General features: G+C 52.8%; 1 protein-coding gene across 1 annotated transcript in view; it reads right to left on the reverse strand.

Annotated features, from left to right (window-relative positions):
* Nucleotides 1–11,011: 11,011 nt before the first annotated feature.
* The window catches only part of LOC144114796 (uncharacterized), a 29,246-nt gene continuing 15,697 nt past the window's right edge, over nucleotides 11,012–24,560 (reverse strand). The window contains exons 3-5 of the mRNA XM_077648761.1: nucleotides 20,899–20,960; nucleotides 15,760–16,171; nucleotides 11,012–11,521 (exon numbers count right to left, since the gene is read on the reverse strand). Coding sequence (XP_077504887.1) covers nucleotides 11,255–11,521; nucleotides 15,760–16,171; nucleotides 20,899–20,960 — 741 coding nt within the window. The 3' untranslated portion in view covers nucleotides 11,012–11,254. The remainder of the gene's footprint in view (nucleotides 11,522–15,759; nucleotides 16,172–20,898; nucleotides 20,961–24,560) is intronic.

The raw sequence follows: 24,560 nt of genomic DNA on the forward strand, positions 1-24,560 counted from the left end.
CTGCACCAAAAATATTTTGTTGTCGGGTTCATCTGTGGAGTTTCCGACACATCCCTGCCGTGAAGAGAATGGGCAAATTTTCAATCACACTGGACAGCCTAAACACGCTACCTTGCATGAAAAACACTAGGAGTGAATGTATATGGCACCAGAGTAAAAGTAGGGCAAACAGATTTTTATCATAGTTAATAAATCGCATACTTCTCTTCAAATTCTTTGCAAGGACTGTAGTCCTCATCGTAGTTCTCATCTCCACCTTTGTATTCTGTGCTAGCTGTCATCATTTTCAATGGCCTCTCGATTGGCATGGTCGTTTGAGTGGCTACATCTATCATGGGGCTGCCAATCTGAATGCCTAAAAGTCATGTGATATGTGCAGCTGCATTTAGTAGTTGTTACCACTGCACGCAACATAGAATATGCAGAAATTTTAGTACAACTGAAAACCTCTAGCGCTTTGCCCCCTTCCCCATCATTATTGTACAAATGCATGCATAAAAATGTACACTGATTGTGGAGGCACATACCGATAGATAGAGTGACAGGTTTTGTCAGAGTTGTGTGATGCCATGCTTCTTTTTTCACACATGCCGTTACAGCTGTGCTTTGTGTCGCTGGCCGCACCGTTGCTTGCACAGACTTGTCTACTCTCGCAAGACTGTCAGTTTGACCTCCAGCGTTACATCATGTGCTGAATCTGCAATAATGAGCAGGTTATCATATAATCTGTAAGGCGTCAATGCCTTGCATTACTCGGCTTGCTGAAGATTGGTCATTACCAGGGAGAGCGTGGATACTTAGTGAATTTTCCACACCGAAGTTTTAATGTGGCATTGCACAGAGATCTGCTCCAGCTTCTGTTGTGACATCTGCAACACAGACTGAGGCATGATTTGATACATAGTATAGCCATGCATAACTAAATGTTCAGACTGAATGTAGCGTCATTACATGTTGAGTAACTTGAGGGACTGCCCAATTTTGGATCAAGTTTTTCCACGCTTGATCCTTTTCCAAGCAGTTCTGCAAGGACCTGAAAGGATAAAATGCGTACTGGATTACTGAATTGCTCTTTACTGAAAATTTCTCTATCAAAGCAAGAAAACCGCGTATGTGAAGTCGTTCTCGGCTGTTTGGTGATCATCGAAATGTATGTTTACCTCGTAAGAATAGTATGACGCCTGCCGACTTATCGCATTTGCATAACAACATCGGAATTGGACAGATGTAAAAAGTGTGAAGCTATCGGTTAGGGACATAGGGGAATAGCGAGGCGCATGAGCAGGGCCATTACCATTATAATTTCCCGTCCCGTCTGCACGCGAGGAATAATCAGCAGTGTTTCGCTGATGAGCTAAGTGACGTTTAACGCAGGGGTCTCTATAGCATATCCCCTTGCGCGAGGAAGGCAAACCCGAGTACAGCTGCGCGGCGCTGTGCCCGTACCATCGCGGGATCGCTCTCCGCGTGGGCTACTCGCGGTCAACGCTTCATGCAAAGTTCCACACACAAATGAGACCCGAATTGCCACAGAGTAATGAATCTAAAATCGGAAGTAGAAGCACTCACCTCATGTTACCTTCTTTTAGCAAATCCACTTCTTGGCGGTGGTGGCATGCTTCTTTTGTGCAAAAATAGTGCAGGAACCGCGTCATAGTTCATCCGTGCCCCTTTGACAGAAACCCCTAGCGATCGCATTAGGGACAAGCTCTGCACGTAGTCACTGTCACGAAAGTGCTTCGAGCAGAGTACAATTGCTTTGGTCGGTTTGAAATTCTCCCTCTTCACAGCAACGACCCACTGCGCTGCGAGCTTTTGATCTTTCGGGAAAGTGTGGAAGACGACATCGCCGCGGCCGTAGGTGCTCGTACACCCGAACGTACAGCAGTACCTCATGTTAGATCGGCTGCACGTGGTCGGATGCTCAAAACTTGGCCGAAACACTTTGGGATTACGGCCACAACGCAGGCAACAGGATGAACAACGCGCGCCGAAAGAACGTTCGGTTGAGTCGGAGGGTCTCCGGTGGTGGTGCTGGGTGGTTGATTCTATGGGTTATTCAGGGGAGGGGGGTACTGGCGCCGACGTATGCTGGCCCTTAGGGCATCACTCTTGGGGACGAGGGGAAGGGGTAAGGGAATTTAGGGGGAGGGGAGGGGTAAGTGGTCGCTGCCGTGGCCAGGGGTCAGTCAGGGGGTCTTGCGGTCCCGCCGTCACGATGCCGCAGCAGCGACTCCAGCTCGCACCTGTGAGGGGGAAGCCGCGTTGCACTGGGAGTGTGTGCAAGCACCGGGCGGGAGGGGGAGAGGCCTGGTGCACTGGGATAGTGTGCAAGCACCAGGCGGGGGAAGGAGCCTCGGTCCTCTTAGAGCCAACGCCCCGTGCTAGACGGGCGGAGGTCTAGAGGAGGACGCTCAGGCCAGTCTCCCCAAGGAAGGAGAGGAGGACCCAGTGCGCCTGGAGCTGGTTGCGGGCCGGGAAAAGAAGGTCGTTCTCCGTGGTGGATGGGAGACCAAGTTCCCGGTAGCCCGACTACAGGCTTCGCCTGGGGAGATCATGGGTCGGGCACGCAAGCAGAAGGTGGCCGAGAGTCCCCGTGTCACCGCAGGAAGGGCAGGCAGGGGAGGAAGCCTTGCCACACACGTATAGCCTGGAGGGCGTCCACGTGCATCCGATGCGCAGAAGCTGGAGGGGGGCTCGGTGCCGCCAGTGCAGCTGGTCCGAGAGCCGGCAAAAGGGCTTTCGGGCCGCAATTCTCCAGTCCGGGTGAAGGGTCTGCACCACCTGCAACAGCAGATGGCGGGCAAAATCATGCTGGGTCACTGCTAGGGAAACCGGAGACCCGTCGGCGTGAGCTGACTTGGCCGAAGCATCGGCGAGGTCGTTGCCCTCAATGCCGGAGTGGCCCGGCACCCAATGCAGCGTGATCCGGTGGCCCGCATCCACAAGGGCGTGCAGGCGGGCCCTGAGCTGGGAGGTAGTGGCCACGTTGTCGTGGGGCCTGGACAGCAGCTGGAGGGCTGGCCGGGAGTCGCAGAGGACTTCCACAGGGCCAGCTGGGATAGCCGCAATCAGGTCCGTCGCCAGGTGCAGCCGCGCCAGCTCGGCCGCAGTGGAACTGCCCGGCGGGAAGGAGAGCCTGCAGGTCTTGGTCACGCCCAGCTGCGGGGCCACGAGAGCCGCAGCCGCTCGACCTGTGGCCGGTAGCACCGACCCATCAGTGAAGAGGAGGGTAGAGCCTCCGCACTCCTCCAGGAAGGCAGCAGCAGTCTGCCTGATGGCTGCAGCCGGTGTGTTGCGCTTGGACGTGCCTCCAAAGTCCAGGGAGACCTGCAGAAGAGGACGCGTAGGCAGCGGGGGAGGGCCAAATGGCTGTTAGGTCGGCCCAGGGACTCCAAGTAAGCACCGGAGAGCATGCCCATCCTGGAGTGGGGGCGTCCCAAGAGGCGTGCACAGAGGGCTTCACCGTCAGGAACATGGTCTAGCCGGTCCGTGTGCGTGAGGCCCCTCTGTAAGAACAGAAGGTTCAGTGGGAGCACCCCCGTTTCGGCTAGGGTGGTCGGGATCTGGGAGTTCCGTGGGACTCCCAAGAGACGGCGGATCCATTTCCGCCGAGTGATCTCGAGGCGGTTGAGCCGGATGGTCTTGAGAGTCACCAGAGGGAGGACGTAGAGGACTGCCGGAGTCCCGGCAGCCTCGAACAGCCGGATGGCCAAGTTAGCAGAGCAGCCATTCCCACGTGCCAGGAGGCGCTCGGCTGCTCGGCCAACGCGGTCCAGGTGGAGCAGGAGAGGCTTCTCCGCGGGATCCAAGTGAGGCGATGGTCGATGGTGAGCCCAAGGTACTTGCCGTCTCCAGGGCATGTCGGTGCCATCGATCTACAGGGTGCGGATCCTGGACGTGGCCCGTGCACCTTGTGGGTGGACGAAGAGGGCCTCCGACTTTTTGGCGGAAAGAACCAGGCACTTGGAAGTCAGGAAGGACATCACCGCGTTGAGGGCTCGCTGGAGTGCCTGCCTGGCGGAGATGATGTGCCTGCGGGGGGCGCGAACCCAGAGGGCAATGTCATCTGCGTAAAGAGAACAAAAAACCCGGTGGCGATCCTGCTGGATGGCGTTCGGGAGGCCGGTTATGACCAGGTTGAAGAGGAAGGGGCTGAGGACTGAGCCCTGTTGGGCCCCGGCGGTGATGGAGCGGGGAGAGCTCAGGGTGCCCCCAACCCGAACCTGCATGGACCGGTTGGAAAGAAAGGCGGTTACGAAGCCTGCTCGATGGTGGAGTGGGGCAGGCTGTCGAAAGCTGCCTGGACGTCCAGGTGGGCGACTTCTCTATGCTGCTTGGCCTCCTCCAGGCAGGAGACCACGTCGGCGATAGAGTCTGCCGTGCAGCGGTGCCTGCAGAAGCCCGTCTGGCACTCGGAGAAGTCGCTGGCCCTGGCTATCCAGGAGAGGTATTGTAGGGCCACGAACTCCATGGACTTGCAGGCTGCCGAAGTCAGCGAGACAGGTCGGTAGGAGGAGAGAGCTCGCGGGGTTTCCTGGCCTTCAGGATCGGGACCACGATTGCCGTAGACCAGCTCTCAGGGAGGCTGCCGCTGTACCAGATGGTGTTGAAGGCATCCAGGAGGCGGGCCTGCTCTGGGGCGTCCAGGTTCCGTAGCATCTGCAAAGTGAGCCCATTTGCCCGAGGAGCGCTCTTCTGCTTGGAGCGGAGGAGGGCTCGGTGGAGCTCGTGAGGGGTGATGGGAACATCACACAGGGCTGCAATGGAACTGATTATGCCTGCCAGAAGAGGGGGTCGTCCGGGAGGGGGCTGAGCCGGAGGGACCAGAGGGGGAATGGAAACCGTGAGGCCAGCCGATGGCTGCACCCAGAGCAGGGTGGCGGTTGGTGGCCACCTGCAGAAGGGACCGGAACAGTCGCCAGGCCCTGGAAGACTGCCGAGCGGACTGGAGTGAGCGGCAGATGCCGGCCCAGCTCTCTTGTTGGTCGGTTGGCCTGGCGGCTGCAGGTGGCGTAGATCCTGCGGTAGGCCTTCCAGTCCCCGGGAGACCACGTCCTCTCCGCCCTGCGTTCCGCACGGCGGCTGGCAGCACGGAGACCCAAGAGGCGGAGGTCGGGGACAGGGGCCTGCGCGTGACACGACACAGACACCGTGGCCGCCTGGGTGCAGGACTTCAGGCAATCCAGGAAGTCACCTGCGAATGGGATTTCTTTAGTGAGCTCCCTGAATTGGGGCCACTTGATGAGGCGATACTCCCTGTCCTTTGGACGCAGCTGTTGGGCAGGGCTCAGAAAGATGGGGAAATGGTCCGAGCCAAGGGAGTCTGCCGCCTGTTTCCACGAGTATCGGCAGGCTTCCGAGTGGAGGGCCAGGTCGATGACCGTGGAGTGGCCTGGGCGGATGAATGTGGCCGCCCTGGGCAGCAGGAGGTGGAGGCCGGCAGCCGAGACCGCATCCAGGAGCTTCCTGCCGCGGGTGGTGGTTGTCTGGCCACCCCAGTCTCTGTGGTGGGCATTAAAACCGCCACAGATAAGGGCATCCTTGCCTAGGCGGGAGTAAAGCGCTGTTAGGCAAGAATGGTCCCAGGGGACGCTGGGGGGGACAGACCGATACCAGCGATGTGTCCGTGTCACCGAAGCGGACGCGGATGGCGGATACTTCCACCGGACCCATGTCTGGGGAGGCCACGTCCAGGACGGTGTGGGGCAGGTTGCTCCGCACGTAGATGCCAACACGGGGCCTCTCCTGCGGGTGAGAGCTGTCCAGGCAGGGGGCCGCACTGCAGGTCTGCAGTGCGCAGCTGGAGCAGCCTGCATAGCCCGTGTACCCAAGGGAGGCGGGCGGCATCGACTGGGACGCGGGTCTCCTGCAAGGCAAGCACATCAACATTTAATGTGCCCTGCAACAGGAGGTCCCTGAGCTCGGCGTGGCGCACACGCAGGGAATTCACGTTCCACTGAAGAACGTGCACCCGTGCCCCGGGACCGTTACGCCTGGCCATGACTACCGTATGTGGGGCTCGCTCCAGCGAGAGCTGCCTCACAGCCGACGAGCCCCTGAGTTAGGAGGGAGCTGTGGCAGGAGGGTCTGCACGGCCATCAGCAGGGCAGCAATCACCGTCTGCTGGGCAGGGGCCTGGGTAGAGGCTCGAGCCTGAGCAGTAGGGCGGGAGGGCCTGGAGCTCCATGACCGCAAGGCCATTGCGTAGCTGAGGCCGCCAGTGGTCCTGGTTAACGGGGACCTTTGCTCCCTGTTGGGCTGCTGCTGCTGGCGCACCTCGGCCATGACTGCATGGCGGTCGGCAGGGTTGACTGTCCCCCGGAGGGCAGTGGTGACCTGGCTCTGCTCCTTCCAGCGGGGGCAGGTGTGGTCCAGTTCGCTGTGACGCCCTCTGCAGTGGAGGCACCTTGGGGTCTGTGCAGTGCAGGACCTGCGGTGGCGAGGGCCGCTGCAGAAAGTGCAGCGATGGGGTCTCGTGCAGGAGGCAGCCACATGATTGAAGCCGCCACACTGGTGGCACAGCAGGGGCCGGGCCTTGAAGGGGCGAACCTGGAACGACATCCCAGCGATCAGGACCTGGTCAGGCGGGGCAGCACCAAACCGGATGGTCACAGCATCGCCGCGGCGCCGAATACTCTGGATATCGACGGTGGCCTCGATGGTGTCCGCGATGTCCCAGTCCGGCACCACAGGATCCACGCCGAAGACGGTCCCGAGGCAGCCATCTGGTCGAGATGCCTCGAAAGGCCTGACCGGCATGTTGAGGAGCGATCTTAGATCCAAGAGACCGGCCAGGGACTCCTCACAGGCGACGTCGGCAGCGATGATGTTACGACGCCGGTGGATCCTGACCTCCAGGACTCCAGGCAGGGAGTATAGGAAGGTGCTGTAGTCCTCCCTCACCACGTCACGGAGAGAGAGGGAACTCTGAAGGGGCTGGAATAGCACCGTTGAGTAGCGGGGACGTCTCCGAGCCGCTGGGCGCCTGGCCTTGCACTGGACCGGGATCCAACCTCCCTCGCCGCGGTGGTTCTGGCTGCCTGCTTCAGGAGGGGGGGGTGAGAAGGGGCAGACTCCCTGCTTACCTGCGCATTCTCCTGGACAGAGGAGGAAGAAAGAGAGTCCTCAGGCTGGGCCTCGCAGGGTGGTTGGGCACTGGCATTTGAGGACTGTGGGTGGAGCTGCTGGGTGGCCGCAGTCAGCAGGGACTGCAGGGCACTGGAGCGTTAGACGCTGGCAGCAGGGGTTGTGCTTGTGGCAGCAGCATCCGAAAGGCTGTCTGGCTCTGCAGGGGGCTGGCCTGGGTCCTCGGGGGAGGCTCCTGCAGGGGAAGCGGTGAGATGGGTGACTTCCGCAGAAGGGCTCACCTGCTCCTGTGTGTCCGCCGTCTCGTTATTGGGCCTGGGCTTGGCGCCGCGTGGCTTCTTAGGCTGGCGCCTAGGAGCTGGTCTGGGTGCTCCTTCAGGTATTGGGCCCGCTGACGCGACACCATCGGCGAAGGAGAACAGTACGGGGGCCTGGAGGCAAGGGAGGCGTCCAGGGAGTCCTCGTCAGCTAGGCTGACCGTTGCTGGTAGGGGAGGGTTCTTGGGGGGCCCGAGAAGTTGAGCGTTTCGAGAGCTCGTTGTCCCCTGATGTATTCCTCCAGGAGGAGTCCCACCCGCAGGCGAAGGTGGCGCAGGATGAAGCGGGATTCACCCTCCTCGCTAGCTAGCCGCTGGTGGTAGGGCGTGCGCCACAGGCTGCGGGGGGCGTGGCCGATGTTTGGTTGCGGCTTGCTTCCCTCGGAGTGGTCCTCCATAGTGGTGTGGACCCCTTGCGAGTGAGAGTAAGCGAGGCACAAAGAGAAAGAATCCCAAGAGAAAAGGCGGGAAGGGAAATAATCAGTGAAAAGGATAGAGAAAAGGGGTTAAGATTTGGGCAGAGGAAAGCGTGGGCAAACTAAGCAAAGACGAGGCAGTGGAGTGGGAAAGGTTAGAAATGCACGAAAAGAGAGAGAGAGACACGGAAAAGGAAAAGAAATGCGGAGAGAAGTACCACGCTGAGCGCAACGACAGAGGACAGCAGTGAAAGAAATAACAAAATAGGAGAGAACTGCCCAGGAGAAAAGCGGGAGGACGATTAACGAAAAGCGGAGGTGTGAAAGGGAAAGGGTTTAGAATGTGTCTCCGGCTCCTCATAATGTCGTCTCACGGGCCGACAAGGAGGAGGTTTCCTCCTTCTGTTCTTCTCTCCTGCGCTCTCTCGGGACGCGGGAGATTTGAATGGCGCGCATTCAATCTGAGATTGTGGGTGTGTTTTTGCAACAATTGAAAAAATAACTTCACAAGCATGATCAACAATGAGTATACTTCAAAAGCCTAGAAGGTTAGCAGATTTGAAAACCGTCTCAATCTCCCTTTAGCACGAACTATAGCATATATCGATTTGTGAACATCTTTATGAGCATCTTATAATCATTTCTGTAATTTCTCCCAAATTTAATAATCTGCAGCTGTTTTTTACTGTTGTCAGTTTATTTCTGCAGGTTACTGAGCATTCGAACCTGTAGGCCTGGTAGTGAATGAAATTATATGATATGCTAGAATATTTTCTATTGTCTCAAAACCTTGCAGTATGAGTTGCAACATCATAAATATGACAGAATCTCAGTTCCTGAAGCAGTGAGAGTCTGTAAATATATGAAATTAGCTGTGAACGAAAAGAAAAAGCACACTGAAATTAAGTTGGGTGCATTACGTGAGAAGTATTGATTTACTATAAAGCAGAAGGCTCAGTCTGTTCGTACTCATTTAATCGGTTCAGGCATACTGAGTGTGGAGTGCATTTTTGCATGACTGCACTAAATTTAATGGTAGCACTTGCTATTTACCTTTGCACTGAGATCACTATAATGGTGCATTTCATAATAAACGTAATTTTTGTCTCTTAATCTTCAGGCATTGTGGCTATACACAGCTGGATTCAAGCTGCCATCAAGACAATAGAAGACATTTCACCTTTTCACTTTCTAGGAAAAGATGCACGCTATGACACAAGGGGCCTCCAGCGTGACTCAGCCACTGCTTTCATATACCAATAAAGCTAAGGGTGCTCTTGGGCAAATGTGAGCGTTTTTTTCTTGTTTCAATACATGCTTGCTCTTCATGTTTGGCAAGAGCATGAATCACGTAATTATGTGCATGCTCCTATCTACTATTGTGCTCAAAATTAAGAGACCTCTGTGAGCGCGTACCAAACTGTGCCAAACTGCATGCGGGTGCCGCCGGACGAAGCAGTCCTGTTGGTGAGACCGACGCCCATATGCAATTTGGCACGTTTAAGCATACACTTGTGGTGGTCTCTTAAAGGAACTATGCAATAAATTAATTGAGGTTACATAAAGCAGGCGAGAGATAGGCATTTCATTACTCGTCAACCAACGCAAGAATTTTTGAGGTAGCATTAATAACAACGAGGATATAGACGATTAAAAATTACGCTCCTCTTCCCCCTCAACACGTACACGCGGGGCACTAGACAAAAATAAAGAAAACAGCTCTGGGACTGGGCCCCGCCCAGGAATACGCCATCCGCTGACGTTCCTTTTGCAACTTCCGGTCGTTGCTCCTAGCACCCCAGCAGCAGCGTCGGCGGCGTGATTGCCGCGCACGTCGGGTTTATTTGCTTGTCGTCTGATCGACCCGGAGCTCGAGGCGCGACTGCTTGCTCTTACGGCCGCGATGGGCATCGAGCCCTACGGCTGACCGCCAGCGACGACAGTAGCGACTCGGCGAGCCACTGCGAGTTGCTCCGGAACTCCCGACAGTAGGAGGCGGCGGAGGAAAATTGAAACAAATACGCGAAGGTAATGCCCTGGCTCGCGCATGCCCGAGAGGGTCGGGCGGCGGCACGAGCAGACGATTTTCACGGCTACCGGAAGTGTGCCCGTGACGTCGTGGCTCCAGCGAATGAGCGTGTGGTGGCCTGGTGACGTCATGGGTACAGTGACGTCTTTTTTTCACGGTTTTAGTTTCAAAATCGGTCACTACGAGCACACCAATCAACCCGCGAATTTTAAAAAAACACGGTTTTTAAAAATTCATAATAAATTGCCGCCTCAGTTTCGAAGACTCATACTTGGTGTGAATGCTTCTTAGCATCATTTCTAAGCAATGAAAACATTTACAAGCGACTTTTTTATTGCATAGTCCCATTAATTTTAGTTCATGATGGTATGTCCAAACATTGAGAATAACTCTAAAGACATGTTAGGTAACCATTTCTTTCTGGATGCTTGCTTCCTTAGACATCATCACCGAAATGGTACACCGACCACACCAGGAAACGGCAAACGAAAGCTCGCCAGAGCTTGTATGAGCCGGCCGGGTCCCGGCCACACCAGATGAGAACACACTACACCACGTCACAGAACCCATGTATGAAATCCCGGTCTTGCAAAACCAGACACGATAAATGCCAATTTTCTTTTGTGCAAGAGTATCACAGTATTGTAATTTTAGGATCATCACACGCACACAGTGGATGCACTATTTATATAGCTTGGAACACTGTGGCAAGGTAATAAACACCCAATAAACTATCGACCGGATGTATTTTGACCTTTCCATAAACAGTCAATTAAATATGAACTGCAGATCAATTAAATAAAAATGGCAAGTAATAAACTGGGAAATAAATGTTAACTTACAGGCAATTTAACATGAATTGAGTGTTAATAGACATGCATATAAATGTGAACTGCAGGTTTATAAACAGTCAGTTAAATGCATATTGCCAGTCGATAAAATCTCGATTTGGATCTATCGAGTTGAGTTAATACACAGTCTATTGGAATACGGTGGCCAATTCTAAATTGTAACTAAAGAAAAAGTCTGTAAGTTCTCAATTGTATCGCAAAAGAATTTATTGCCGAAAGTCAATAGGCGTTTAATTAAGACTAGGTAGAAATTTTTGTAATTAATTATATATATAAGAATCATATTAATATTAATATTGTGCTCGTTAGGTCCCGGCGGTCTGAAGAACGAGCGTCCAACCGGCGCCAGCTTGATCGAGGGGCCGTGCCTCAAGACGATGTCGATGGCCTGTGCACAGTGTTTACGCAGTTTTGGAAGACGCCATGCAGAGCGTCCAGGTTCACGATAGCCGCGTACTGGATGTTGATGATGTACTGGATTCTCTGGTCTTCCTCAAGGTTCACTGTGAATGTCCGCTCGCGGAAGTTGAGCTGGCAGCGCGTGTACAGGTTCTTACGGCCTTCGAAAGCCGGGATGCAGTTTGCCAGGTCTTGCCGGTACTTCTTTACTAGGAGCTCGATGACTTTCCTGTTGATCTTCGTGCTGATGCATCGGCTTCGTCTCCTTGGCAGTCTCCGAGAAGATGCCGACGACATAGTGGTAGACGCTGCCGGTTGGTATCTCAATGTTGAAGTGGTTGGCAATAAGTTGGATGGGCCGGCCCAGATGGCCGTGGGCGGGCCGCCGCGGGAAGTGAGAGGCCACAGTGCGCCCGACCTCCTGCAACATCATTGGTGGTAATGAGAGCACGGCACAAACTTTAAGTATGCACACACGCATTGTTTCGTGTGTTGAGCATCACATACGTTTGGCCGAATGGTCTTCGATCTACACTACAGTGCAGGACTGGTTCCGGGGATTCTTAACGGGAAAAGCCTCCTGCATTCTGTGTGTTGTAGCGAGTCCGCTAAAGGACGGCACTTCATGAACATCCTGCAGTGAGAAGGTATTAAATCTTTTGTGCAACCGAATTTACCTGTAGTCAAAATTTAAATTTCAGCGTCTTCGAGCCTTTCCATCTTCTTTCGTTAATCGTTTCTTGCTCACTGGTCGGCACTTTTCAGCCAGCATTACCCACTCGGCCCCACCGCCGGCTGCTGACCCGTTCGAGGATTCCCCCGATGTGTGTGCGGGGGGGGGGGGGGGAGGGGCTTCCTGACCCGCTGAACCGACGCTTATTACTGGCACCGGCCATAGTAGCTGCCTTACTTTTGAATCTAACCGACAGACAGATCTGAACAGAAATACGCACGAGAGCGAGGCGGAGAAATGCGCGGGCGTGAAAAAGTCGCTGGAAAGAACTCGCCAAACTTCGCTCGGGATTGTGGGTACTGTGCTCCATGTAGAAATATTTGGTTCAGGTGTTTGTGACGACAGAACGTAGTGGTTGAGCGAGGCTATGTACAGGGTTGAACAAGAGTTCAGGGGCCATATGGTTTGCTTTGATAATCGGCATATTGTTGCATTGTTGCCAATAAAGCTATCAGGGTTCGCAGAGTATAGAACGATATACCTCTTCCGCCCTCTACGGATATTTTGAGTCTTTGGGGGTGTCATGTCTGCCTGATTATGCAGCTCAAAAACAGACCCTATGGCCTGAAAACTTCTGACCGACCCTGTACTTTCCTCGGAAGGTATTTCAGAGCCTTGTGCCATCTTGAGCACCTATGACAGGGACGATAGCAAAATAAGGAAACCGCACTGCGTGTTCAGGGTGTTCATCAAAAGCGAGAGAGTAATTACTAGTTCTTTCTCTGCCTTAATTTATTTATTCAGGGAACCAAGGCCATGATGGCGCCACGGCTGTAGAAGCATTTCTTGCAAAGTTTCAGAACCACTCAAAGGGCAACTGTGGGTGATCTTGAATGTGTTTAGACGTGGTATTGTGTTCCCATTCGCTTCTCACATCCCTTAAGAGTCATCTCTGTGCCTCAAAAACCGCCTTTCAAAATCCTGAGTAGATGCCCTTTAAAACAGAAAAAACAAGGAACGCGGAAACCAAAACTGGGTTTCTCCTAAAGAATGGCGTCAAGATAGAAGCTTGTCGTCATGCATACTGTCACAGAACCTCTGCGCGTTGACTGACTAAACTGGACACTGTAAGCGACAGACCACTGTTTGTGTGAAATGACCAAAAACAAAGGTCTTAATTTTCTTCTTGAGCAAACTCCGAGCAAATATCGAAGGGCACGCCGCTGGTGACGTCACACGTCCAAGGTCGCCGACAGAAATCGTTCCGATTGGGGCGAAAAAATTTGAAAAATTTAATTGTTCGTGATGAAACAAACAGGCGCCCGGTGGCGAAGATCGGCACAAGGAACTACCGTGGAAATTTCGACAATCGTGGAGGTCGGAAAGACGCCGCAGGCGCCCATTAACAGCGAAAGATGAATAACAGGAATATTTCTGTGAAATGAGAATGTGCAGACGCGTAATTTAAAAGAATCAACAGCTACAGGCCAAGGAAACATCACTTCGCCAGAGTGTATGTTTGGGCCCGGCGCTGCACCATTTCGCTTGGAGTAAAAGCGCATTTAACGCATGATGAAAAAAGACAATACACTCATAGCGGTGGCTCAGTGGTTAAGGCGCCCGGCTGCTGATCCGGTGTTCCCAGGTTCGAACCCGACTGCGGCGGCTGCGTTTCGACGCTAAGGCGCCCTTGTGCTGTTCGATGTCAGAGCATGTTAAAGATCCCCAGGTGGTCGAACTTATTCCGGAGCCCTCCACTACGGCACTTCTTCCTTTCCTCTTTCACTCCCCCACCCTTGTCCCTTCCCTTGCGGCGCGGTACGAGTGTCCGCCGATATGTGAGAGAGGTACTGCGGAATTTCCTTCCCCCGGCCCAAACAAAATGTGCATTATCCCAATATTAACTGTAACTGTTTTTTTAGGGAAGGAAATGGCGCAGTATCTGTCTCATATATGGTTGGACACGTGAACCGCGTGGTAAGGGAAGGGATAAAGGAGGGATTGAAAGAAGAAAGTTGCCGTAGTGGAGGGCTCCAGAATAATTTCAACCACCTGCGGATCTTAAACATGCACTGACATTGGCAGCACACGGGCGCCTTAGCGTTTTGCCTTCATAAAAGCGCAGCCGCCGCGGTCGGGTTCGAACCAGGGAACTCCGGATCAGTAGCCGAGCGCCCTAACCACTGATCCATCGCTAATCCAAGATATACAAAACGAGATTGAGGTCTCCACTGACCCACGGAGCCGGTTGTGCGCCTTTCTTATCGTGAAAATGAACGGTCTTTGCAAAGTTGTCAACGCCAATGAACTCTATGAACGCCTCGGCTCACATGTTTTGTTTGGTTTTTGAGGAAAGGAAATGGCACAGTAACCGTCTCCCATCTCGGTGGAAACCCGTACCGCGTCGTGAAGGAAGGGATAAAGGAGGCAGGGAAAGAGGAAAGAGAAAACAAAAAAGTTGCATATTGAGTAAAGGCGCAGAGGTGCGCAGCGGTGCTACTAGTGGCGCAGTAGTGAGTAGGGAGCGAGAGAGAGAAATGCGCCCCGTGTCGTCATTGCTCCTCGTGCATGCGGAGCACGGCTCTCCAGGAATCGCGAAACTGCTCAACCTGTGGCCAGTAAAGCTTTCGCTTTAAAAACAATCTCACGTTGGCAACACAACTCTCGGCCGCCGGTGTGTAAGTACTGAACCCAAAGGCCAAACATGACGACGCACCTATTGCTTGAGCTACCCTTTATCCAGGCGACGAATGAGGCCCTGAACCTCACGGAAGGAACTGTGAAATTTGAAAATTGGTTTTCGGGGAAAGGAAATGGCGCTGTATCTTTCTCACATATCGGCGGACACCTGAAACGCGCCGTAATGGAAGGGGAAAAGGAGGAAGTGAAAGAGAAAAGGAAGAAAGAGGTGCCGTAGTGGAGGGCTCCGGAATAATTTCGACCACCTGGGGATCTTTAATGTACACTGACATCGCACAGCACACGGGCGCCTTAGGGTTTCGCCTCCATCGAAACGCAGCCACCGCGGTCGGGTTCTAACCACTCATCTAAATACGGTCGTGACTTCACAAACTTCGCTTTTATATTTCACTCACTCGCCTTGTCCTCGCCTTGTTGACCAAGGAACCCGTAGCATTTCCGGAACGTTGTTCTTTATCCTGACTTTGTCAGCGGCTAAATCTTATGTTTCACTTCCAGAGCGCCCTATATGTCATGCAATACCAGGATGTTTGCTACCCACATCACTTTTCAGTAGTAAAAACTAAGCCCTGCCTTGTCGGCTGCAACTCCTGAAAGAAGCGACAGATGCCCTACAAAGGACGCTTTGCAGCCAACGCCGTCGGCCGATTCTGCGGATGCCGCTGTCTATCTGATCAAACGGTGATTCATCTCCTTTCATCTGCCACTCTCTGAGATGTCACAAAGGTCCAAGACAATTGACTAACCATGACATCATGAGAACTAGTCGACGCCATTGGCTGGAGGGCTTCTTTCGAGAGGCACATGCCGCTTCGTTCTTGAGTTGTATTATACCGGGGTTCGGTTTTCTTGCCTTCCGTGTAAGTCGATGTTTTGGAGAGGTGAGGTTTCCTCTAGCCTTGAAGGTAACTATTGAACCTCTTTGTAACGAAGCGGTTTATAACGAAACAACTGATATAACGAAGAAATTTTGTTTGCACGTGAAGTCTCGGTAAATAGGGGCAATAACGAAGCTACACCTATAGCGAAGTAATCGCTGGAAACCTTCAACTTCCTTGTAGAGAGGTGCTACTGAACATGGACCGCTGACATAACGAGCTGTACAGCATGGGTTATAACGAAAGAATGGATGTAACGAAGGAATTACGATTTCCCTCGGAAGCTTGGACAACACTGCATATATTGAAGCAACAGCCAGGAACGAACTTTCTCCTTTGTTATAACGAGGTTAAACGAGCTGCATGGCATGGCTCGAGGTGAAGCCGTTTTCGACAAACAGTACGCACCTTGATCTTGACATCGTCGCCGGGAGTGGCCCGGTCGCCAGCTTCGGGGGTGTGCTCTGTCACCGCAACGGGCGGCGTGCACGGCGGCGACGGTGGTAGGGCAGCTGCTGCCGGCTGACTGCCACTCACGGCGGCTGCTGCGGATGCAGGCCGGGGACTGCTGGCAGCTACGTTGGCGGCACAAGCGGCGGCGGCCCCGTAGCTGGGTCGGGAGCCGCTGGGTTCCGCGCTGTGCGCCACGGTGGGCTGAGCGCTGCGCTCCGCGGCAGGGGTCTGGCTGTCGCTGTCGGCTGCGGCTGCTGGCTGGCCGCGAGGCCCTGCTGCAGTGCTTGCTCGAACGAAACCCGCGGCTGACCGGAGGGCGACGGAGCAGGAGCGGTGGCTTGGTTGCCACCGCTGGCCGAAGACACCGCTGTGAGCCGAAAATGCCCATTTGACGTCGGCTTGATATATCTGCTGCGTTTTCGATCATAGCGATCGTTACGACACGCATATGTACACCGCCGATAGCAGAAGACTGGTCAGCAGTCGCTCTAGCTCAGTTGGTAGAGCACCGGACACGAAATTCAGAGCTCGTAGCTTTCGGATCCCACCGGCGGCAAATGGTTTTTCTTTAGCTTTATAATCAATCCTCTTTAAAAATTTTCGTTTTTTATGGAAGTTTAACGTCGCCAAGGGACTCATTGATAGGTTATTGCCCTATTAAGCCCCCACTGATGGACACCACAAATTATTTCATAAAATCATCCCCTATGCTTCGTGGTTTGGTCACTGTTGGCTTGAGTCATGTATGTCATAACGAGCACCTCTTTTCCCTTCCCTTGTCTGCTCAACGGGAAAAGACAGCTGGTGTAGAGTACTTAGTCGAGGGTTTGACGGAATGCCATCTGGTCAGGTCAGCAGAATGAATCTTCGGTTTACTGACCACGTGAAAGTGGTCAGCTGACTGCAATTAAAATATTTGACGTCAGTGACCGAAAATTCAGTATACTGTGGTCGAGAGCTTACGTTGCAACAGCCGTCCAAACACACAGCTGTGCAAGCCGATAGTGGCATGCACCGTGACTAAAGACGACTGAGCACGCAGCGCACCCAAACAACGTCGTACACCCTTAGCACTGAAGAACTGAGTGAGAGGCCTAGCTGTCGCGCAGGGTCTTATTTTCACACAAACGTGATCAGCCCTCCCCCCACAGCAACAAAGAAGCGACAAGCCCCGCCGCGCATTCAATATATTTATGACAGACGCGCACCCTTTCCGTCTAGTTGTGTACTTGAGAAAAGAAAAACAATTTTCAAATTAACTTCGATAACCCTGGAATTCAGCGAAAAGCAAGGACGCTTGCTAAGCGTCTCAGTCTCGTCCATGGCAGCGCCTGGATGGACAGCAGTTCTATAGTATATACCCACACGACAACATGGCTTAGACGTAGTATCACATGGTCTTACCCCTCCATCGAATGTGTTTAAGGTCAAAGGTGAACCCAAATGTCACCCAATGTCAAAGGTCAAAGATAAGAGGTCAACAAAAGGTCATGGGTCGAGGTCAGGAGCGAAGAGTTCGACGCCATAACTCTACCGCGTATGGTCATACACGGCTAACGTGGTTGAGCTGAAGGTCATTCAAGGTTATTCTCCGGCATATTCGACGACTGCTTTGCCAAACGTGGTGAAGCTTTTCACTTCGTGTTCAACTGCAGTGATTTCTTTAGTTTCATTCCTTTTAGAGCGCAGCTCGCCCTTTCCTGCGTTCCGCGTTGTAGCCGGCGTAACATGCTACCTGACAGGTGACGTGTTACGGAGTGTGACAGGTGACATGTTGGCAGGTAGTAGCAGACCGAAGCGCCACCTGACACGGCGAGAGGAATGGACAGCGAGAAGGCAGCTGCTACGGGACTATTCCGGAGGGTGGCTATCAATGTAACACGACACCTGCCAAGCGGTAGCAGGCGGCTTTCGAAGCGCTGCGCTCAAATTCCGAATTACCGTCTGTCGTAATCGGCCTTCAATTTTTGAAGCGAAAAGCTTCACTAGGCTCGTCAACACCGGGCTTCGCGTGAGCTACACTACAGGTTTGCCACAGCTGCGCAAGCGCGAAACCGAGTGACGTCACGCGGTGCGCAGGTGGTCGCTGCTGCCGCAGCCGTCGTAGCCTCCGTGCGCTGCCACCGTCGTCTGACCTTTCGCCATGGAAGGAGGAGAAGACCCAGAAGTGGTATTGTGGGAGTTGGCTCAAAAGCAGCGAAGATATGAAAAGTGCAAGGCTAGACAATCGGCTGAAACGACAGAATCACGAGAAGCACGCCTTGCTAAACGGCGGCAAAAGGATCAAAAATCAGACAAAACAAGGGAGCCGACGGCGTTCATAGAGTTGATTGGCGTTGAAAACAGCAAACTCCGTTCATTTTAACGATATGAAAGGCGCAAAACTGGCTCCGTGGGTCAGTGGAGACCTCCATCTCGCTTTTCGCTTTGTATATCCTGGGCTAGCTCGGCTAATCCATTTTTGTTTCATTTATATATCTCCCGCTTTATATAACTTCCGCGGTAAGAATGGTCCATATATATATCGACCTTTCTTACCACGGACAACGCTTGCTGTCAGGGAGAATGTCAGCACATGCTGGTTGTGAGAGACGTTTCCCCAATTTCCTTCCTTTCCTCAAAATCGACGCAATCCAGAACATCCTCAACGCCAATGCCAATGATCACAATGAACGTGATGGTGACGGCTGAGTGACGTCATAGCTGTCACGTGAGCTTCAAGGTCAAACTCGCGTACACGGCGAATAAGCTACGGAAGGTAGTAATAAAGCCTTCACTTCACGGGAAGGGGACGAGGAGGTGGCTGCCTGGTCCTACTGAGCTGCGAGGTAGGAGCTCTCGCACATGTCGCGAGGGCTGCTTGTCACCGGGGGTACCTGTTGCTAAACCGTCGCTGTCGCTTCAGATGACGCGGTTGTTGCGACGCTCGTCCTTTCTTCCAATCTTTCCTATCATATATCTCTCCTACTGTCTGCCCGTGGCAGAGATTATCTGCAAGTGGCAGCTATTGTGGATCAGCTTCAGCCAGTGGGTGGGGCCGTTAACTTTCTTTCTTCCCTCAGTCGCAACAACAACAAAACCCTGCCACTCATCGCGCCACACAGTGGGACGCCAAGTTGTTGAGCCGGCTTGATTTCACCCGGCAGCCCCATCGAGTGCACACACTTACCTAGGAGCAAAACACACGCAGTCGCGATAAATAGCGACCACAATCCGGGGAAAGATAGACATTAGCTGTAAATTGAAAATTGGTATTTAGGAAAGAAAATCACGCAGTAACCGTCTCGCATATCTCGGTGGACACCTGTACCACGCCGTAAAGGAAAGGTTTAGAAGGACGTAGAGCAGAAAAAAAAAGAGGTGCCGTAGTGGACGGGTCCGCAATGATTTCGACCACCTGGGCATCTTTAATGTGCACCGATATCGCACAGCACACGGGTACCTTTGCGTTTCGCTTGCATCGAAACGCGGCCGCCGCAGTCGGGTTAGAACTCGGGTACTCCGGATCAGTAGCCGAGCGCCTTAATCACTGAGCCATCGCGGTGGATAATGCGGATACCCCTAGCAAAAATGCAGCAGAAACAGAGTAAGGACGCTGAAACACGATACCCGAAAGACGCGGGTTCGATCCAGACCGCGGCGGTCGAAGTTCGATGGAAGCGCAATGCTAGAGGCCCGTGTTCTGTGCGATGTCAGCGCACGTTAAAGAACCCCCAGGTGGCCGAAATTTCCGGAGCCCTTCTCTACGGCGTCCCTCATAGTGTAAATCGCTTTGGGAGATTAAACTCAAATAAACCGTAACGAAATCGTAAATGCGCTTAGGGGATTGGGGTGCGGAGCTGCGGAAGGGTTGCTATGCATCAAGAAGAACAGACTAAAACGAGAGAGCAGAGCAGCGCTCCGTGGGTCAAGGCACTGACCACGCGGAAGAGGGTTCCACAGCACCCGCCCCGTGTCAGGTCAGCCGCATGGGCGGACCACACAGGCGCACGGGCGACGCGTGCAGAAGTGCGTGCTCGAGGAGTGGCGAGACGCACAGTGCGCATGCGCAAGGCGAAAGTTCGACAAGGCATTCACGGCAGGAACGCGCCGCCGGCCACAAATGCGCGGCTGGGCATGACCCCCTCTTATTGGTCCTCTCAGAAAAAAACAAAAAAAAACGACGTGAAGCGAAGCCACGCGATCCTTTGTATTGGACTTGCGTTTCGGTTAGGGACTTCACGTACCCGTTAACAATGATGTTCGTAGCATCCCTAGAATTAAGTAATTTAGTTCATTCCGCATACATTCTGTCGTATAGCAATGCTACCGCTAGATCATATATTCCCGAGACTGCAGCGTCAATGCAAAACGTTGGTGGTTCTAACAAGAGAGTCGAATATTAATGATATCGAAAGAGTGCACTGTCCACAACGCAGGTTCGAGATTGAGCAAGCTGAGGGGTTTGCGATTTCACTAAGCGTGCGCGCTTTGTTCGAACAAAGCAAGGCTCTTCGCAGCCCAAGGGCAGCGCGCCCATTACCGGCGTTGCATATGGCGACACTACGAAGCACGAGGACTGGAGATGCGCAAAGAATCGCGCGAGCCATAAGCTCGAGCGACGTTCCAAAGGCCACTTCACATACAAGCGAAAACACTAGCAATTTGCTCCCGCCGCGGCGCACGAAGCCGTTTCGGCCCGTCGCGGCGGATCAAGCGGCCAGAATGAAGAGGATCCAAAAATTTGCACATTTTTTGCTGCAACGCGCCGCTCAATCGCTATATTCGCTCAGTTGCTTGCACGTGAACCGACCTCAACGCGATTTAAAGGCTGGCGAGGTCGCTTCGGCTCAACAAAACCAAGTTTTTTCTCTCGAGTCACGGTCACTCACGCCAACATAAAAACGACGGTGCATAATAGAGAAACAAACCGGCTAGCCAAGCTCATGTATTTCGTTCAACCCTCTCGCAAAAATATAAAGCTTTAGAACACAATCATCATAGCCTACTAGGTTAGGCCTAAAGCAGCCGCTAAGTGACGGCAGGTGAACAAAGGGAGCACACAAACCGGACTGCGGCGAAGGCCACAGAACCGAAAGGAAATTCGCTACTTACCTGGACTCCCACCAGCTGTCGCCTTTCTTCTTGTCTTTGCGCATTCCTTTGCCCAAGCACACCTGGCATTCACGAGAGCAGAGGTATCACTTGACAGCCGGCCGTGCCCCTGGAGAATGGTAGAAACGCTGCGCTGTTACTCTTTCATAGTGACCTTCTCCGCTCTGCGATTGGCCCATATGCGACGCGTGTTTCGTCGTCATTGGCTGCGCTTGGAGATGTCATGCGCGTGCCGGCGCTTCAAAGTGATTCCAAAAACGCATAAAAAAACTGTATAGAACCAAATGGAATTGTCCTATGAAACCGCGTTACCACTGCTCCTAATGGGAACGGAAAGACCCGATGCGTCTCGAGCACGCGCGCTGTGGAACTCGAAGACTGCAAGTGGAGGGTAACTCCGCTTCGAAACCAAACTAGTCCTAGAGGCTACTTTGCTGAGAGAGACTAGTTCGAAAAATACAGAGGCGCATGCCAAGGTCAGGGACGTAATAGTAATAATAATTGGTTTTTGGGGAAAGGAAATGGCGCAATATCTGTCTCGTATATCGTTGGACACCTGAACCGCTCCATAAGAGAAGGGATAAAGGAGAGAGTGAAAGAAGAAAGGAAGAAAGAGGTGCCGTAGTACAGGGCTCCGGCCGTACAAAGTGAGAAAATGGGACGAATGCTACTAGCATTCATTTCCCATTTTGTCCAAGTCCGTGGTTTTCGCTCATAGCTCCAGATGACTGAGCCACCAGAAAGCAGCAAATAATGAACTGTAGCGATTTCTCAACATTTCTGGCTTTTATTTATGTCTCTATGTATTTGTTAATGCATCCGTTTAATTCATGTTATCGCCACGTGCTAGCGTGGTTAAGTCTCGGAGTTAGGAGTGTGTTTCGCTGCCCACATGTGAGGCGATAGTCTGAAAAATTGGTTTTTGGGGCAACGAAATGCGGAGTATCTGTCTCGCATATCTGCAGAACCCTGAACCGCGCCGTAAGGGAAGGGATAAAGCAGGTACTAAGAGAATGATGGAAGAAAAAGGTGCCGTAGTTAAGGGCTCCGGAATAACTTGGACGACCTGGGGATCTCTAACTTACACTGACATCGCACAGCACACGGACGCCATTTTCTGAGTTTATGTCCTGTCACTGCGGTGGCCATTGCTCTCGATGAAGGTCTCGAGGCACGGTTGGCTGGTCGCTCGGTAAAGAGGAGCCGCCAAACTTTGACGTCTCCGCGTTTGCGAGGCGACAAAAAAAAACGTCGGCGAGCTTAGCCTAGGCTGAGCTCAGTCGGAATATCTGATACGCGTCTCGGTGGCAATCTCCAACGCGGCGTTTGGTGGTATTTTAAGATTATCGCAGACATCCATGTCCGAAGTTATACATTCCCTAAGCTATACATGTTGTTGCGATTGCAGGACGATAGAGGAAAGGGCACGGGCCTGCCGACGGGCTCCAGCTATGCTTAACCACTGCCGCGTGCAAGCAAAGGACAGTTCAAAGAGGTTTGAGGGGAACTACTGAAAGGAGAATGGTGCGTTGCATCAACTGCGTCCGCAGAAGCGACGACGGCTGTCTCAGCAAAAGATGTTCTTTTTCACCCCTGCTCTATCCATGCCCGACGCAGCTGTAGCGTATGACATTTGGAACATCAGCGCTGCGTTGGTATCCATTTCATAGGCTGACCTTGGATTGTTACGCTGCTCAATCGAGTAGCTCTGTTTATTCCAGACACCTGAGGGGACATTTATATCGCGAAAAACCCCGTGTGCTGTGCAACATGCGTGCTCGTAATGAACGCCAAATCCTTAATTAGATTGAGCATGAAGAAATCGAATTGAAAATCAAGGAAACAAGCGGTGCGAGTAGAATAATTGAATTTTGAGGTTTGATAAGAAAGCAAATAATTTTGAGAGAGACGAAAAGTTAACGAGATGTTAACACAAAAATCTACCGGTTGCAATGATATACGTGTGGAGTATCTGACAAACCTGCCAAATGGCATGCCCTCTGACGGTTGCACCGAATGATAGGAGGACGGGAAGAGTAAACGGCAGACATAATTGAGCGAGAGGATTTACCAAAAACTGAATGGAGTTCCACTGTCATCTAGCGTTCCTAACATCAAATAAAGAGAAAGAAAACGTTGTCACGTGGCGCTTCCTTAGTAGTAGTAAGTGGTTTTTATGAAAATAATAATAAAAAGGAAGGAAAAGATTTCTGCTACCCTCGGCATCTGCCATCGATACTGAGGCACCTGAGCGGGGCCGCGGAAATAAATAATAGAAGGCAGAATGGAGAAATGACATGAAAGAGGTGAGGGGGAAGGGAGAGAGGATAGGAGGAGATGTAATATACACAAACTATTTACACAATAAGAAATGTGTTCAGGTTGTGAGCGTGATTAGTTGGAGCTATAGAAACACGCGCACACATGTTGACTATACAACTGGAGAAGGGCGTCCAGTTGTGAATCGTCCAAAGTGGAACTAGCGGAGCGTTCGGTCACTGCGTGTAACTACCTGGCGGAGAACAGACGGGACGTCAAGCCCGTTTGTTCGAGGAACGCACAGAGGCTCACCAAGATTTGCTCACGGGTACACGCACTGCCCTGCGGCCACAATAGCGTCTTGAGGGAGTCTGGTACTATGCCCAGCGCCCTATAGTTCGCAAGCATATCGCGACGAGCATTCTTGGAGCTGGCGTTGCTGTGCACTTCCTGCGCTTCCGGTGAAAGAAGCACAGGCTTTTTCTGTCCATGAGCTAGAATCCACCGGTGTTGAGTTCCCGTGTGTTTTTCTTTTTTATTAACTGAGTACAAGTGAATAGCCACCCGATTCTTGGCCGATCCCCCAGTGTGGGTATGTGCCGTCTTTTGATAGGCTAACAACAACAACGTTGCTGTGGTCAGCAGCAGTGTTGAACCCAGCATCGCCTCTGTCCCGAACACGAGGCAACTACAAGCGTTTGGTTGGCTGGTAACAACTTTATTTAAAAGTCCTGCAGAGCTTTCGCCGACGGGTCCTTAGGTCTCCCACGTGGGGACATCGAGGTGTTGCCTCGCCGTCGCCTCGCGGGCCTGCTGGACGGCCCAGAGTTTGTCACCGATGCTAGAGCTGCGCAAGGCAGCGGCCCACCGCGGCGGGAGGGTTCCGGAGTTAGCACCGTCAGGGTTTTTGCTGCAGTCCCAGAGCATGTGGGGTAAAGTTGCTATAGCAGTATGGTGACCTTGCATATATTCGTCGGGTATGTTCAGGGGTAGAGTCTGTGCATGGTATTGTGCCGGGTTGGACGTGAGCGTCTGCAGTTGTCTGAGGGCACCGCGTGCGCCCTGTCCAGCTTGTCGTTGGGCGGAGGGAAGGTTCGGCGGACAAGGCAGAGGGCCTCGGTAATTTCGTTGTAGCTGGTCAAACAGTCTTTGGCGCTGTCCCATGGACGACGGCCGCCGGCACGGTTCGCGAGCTCGCGCGCCTTGGCGTGTGCCGTCTGGTTTCGGTTACGATATGTGTTCGATACTTCTCCCATGTGCGCCGGGAACCACTGGATTCTGGTTTGAAAAGATTCCTCCCACTGGACTTTTCGATTGCGCAGGATTCGGGCCGCTGTCTGTGAGATCCATCCTTTGGCGAAGTTTTTGACCGTTTGTCGCGAGTCGCAGAGGACTGTGGTGCA

The sequence above is a fragment of the Amblyomma americanum genome, chromosome 1, assembly GCF_052857255.1.
Source record: "Amblyomma americanum isolate KBUSLIRL-KWMA chromosome 1, ASM5285725v1, whole genome shotgun sequence".
Taxonomy (NCBI): Eukaryota; Metazoa; Arthropoda; class Arachnida; order Ixodida; family Ixodidae; genus Amblyomma; species Amblyomma americanum.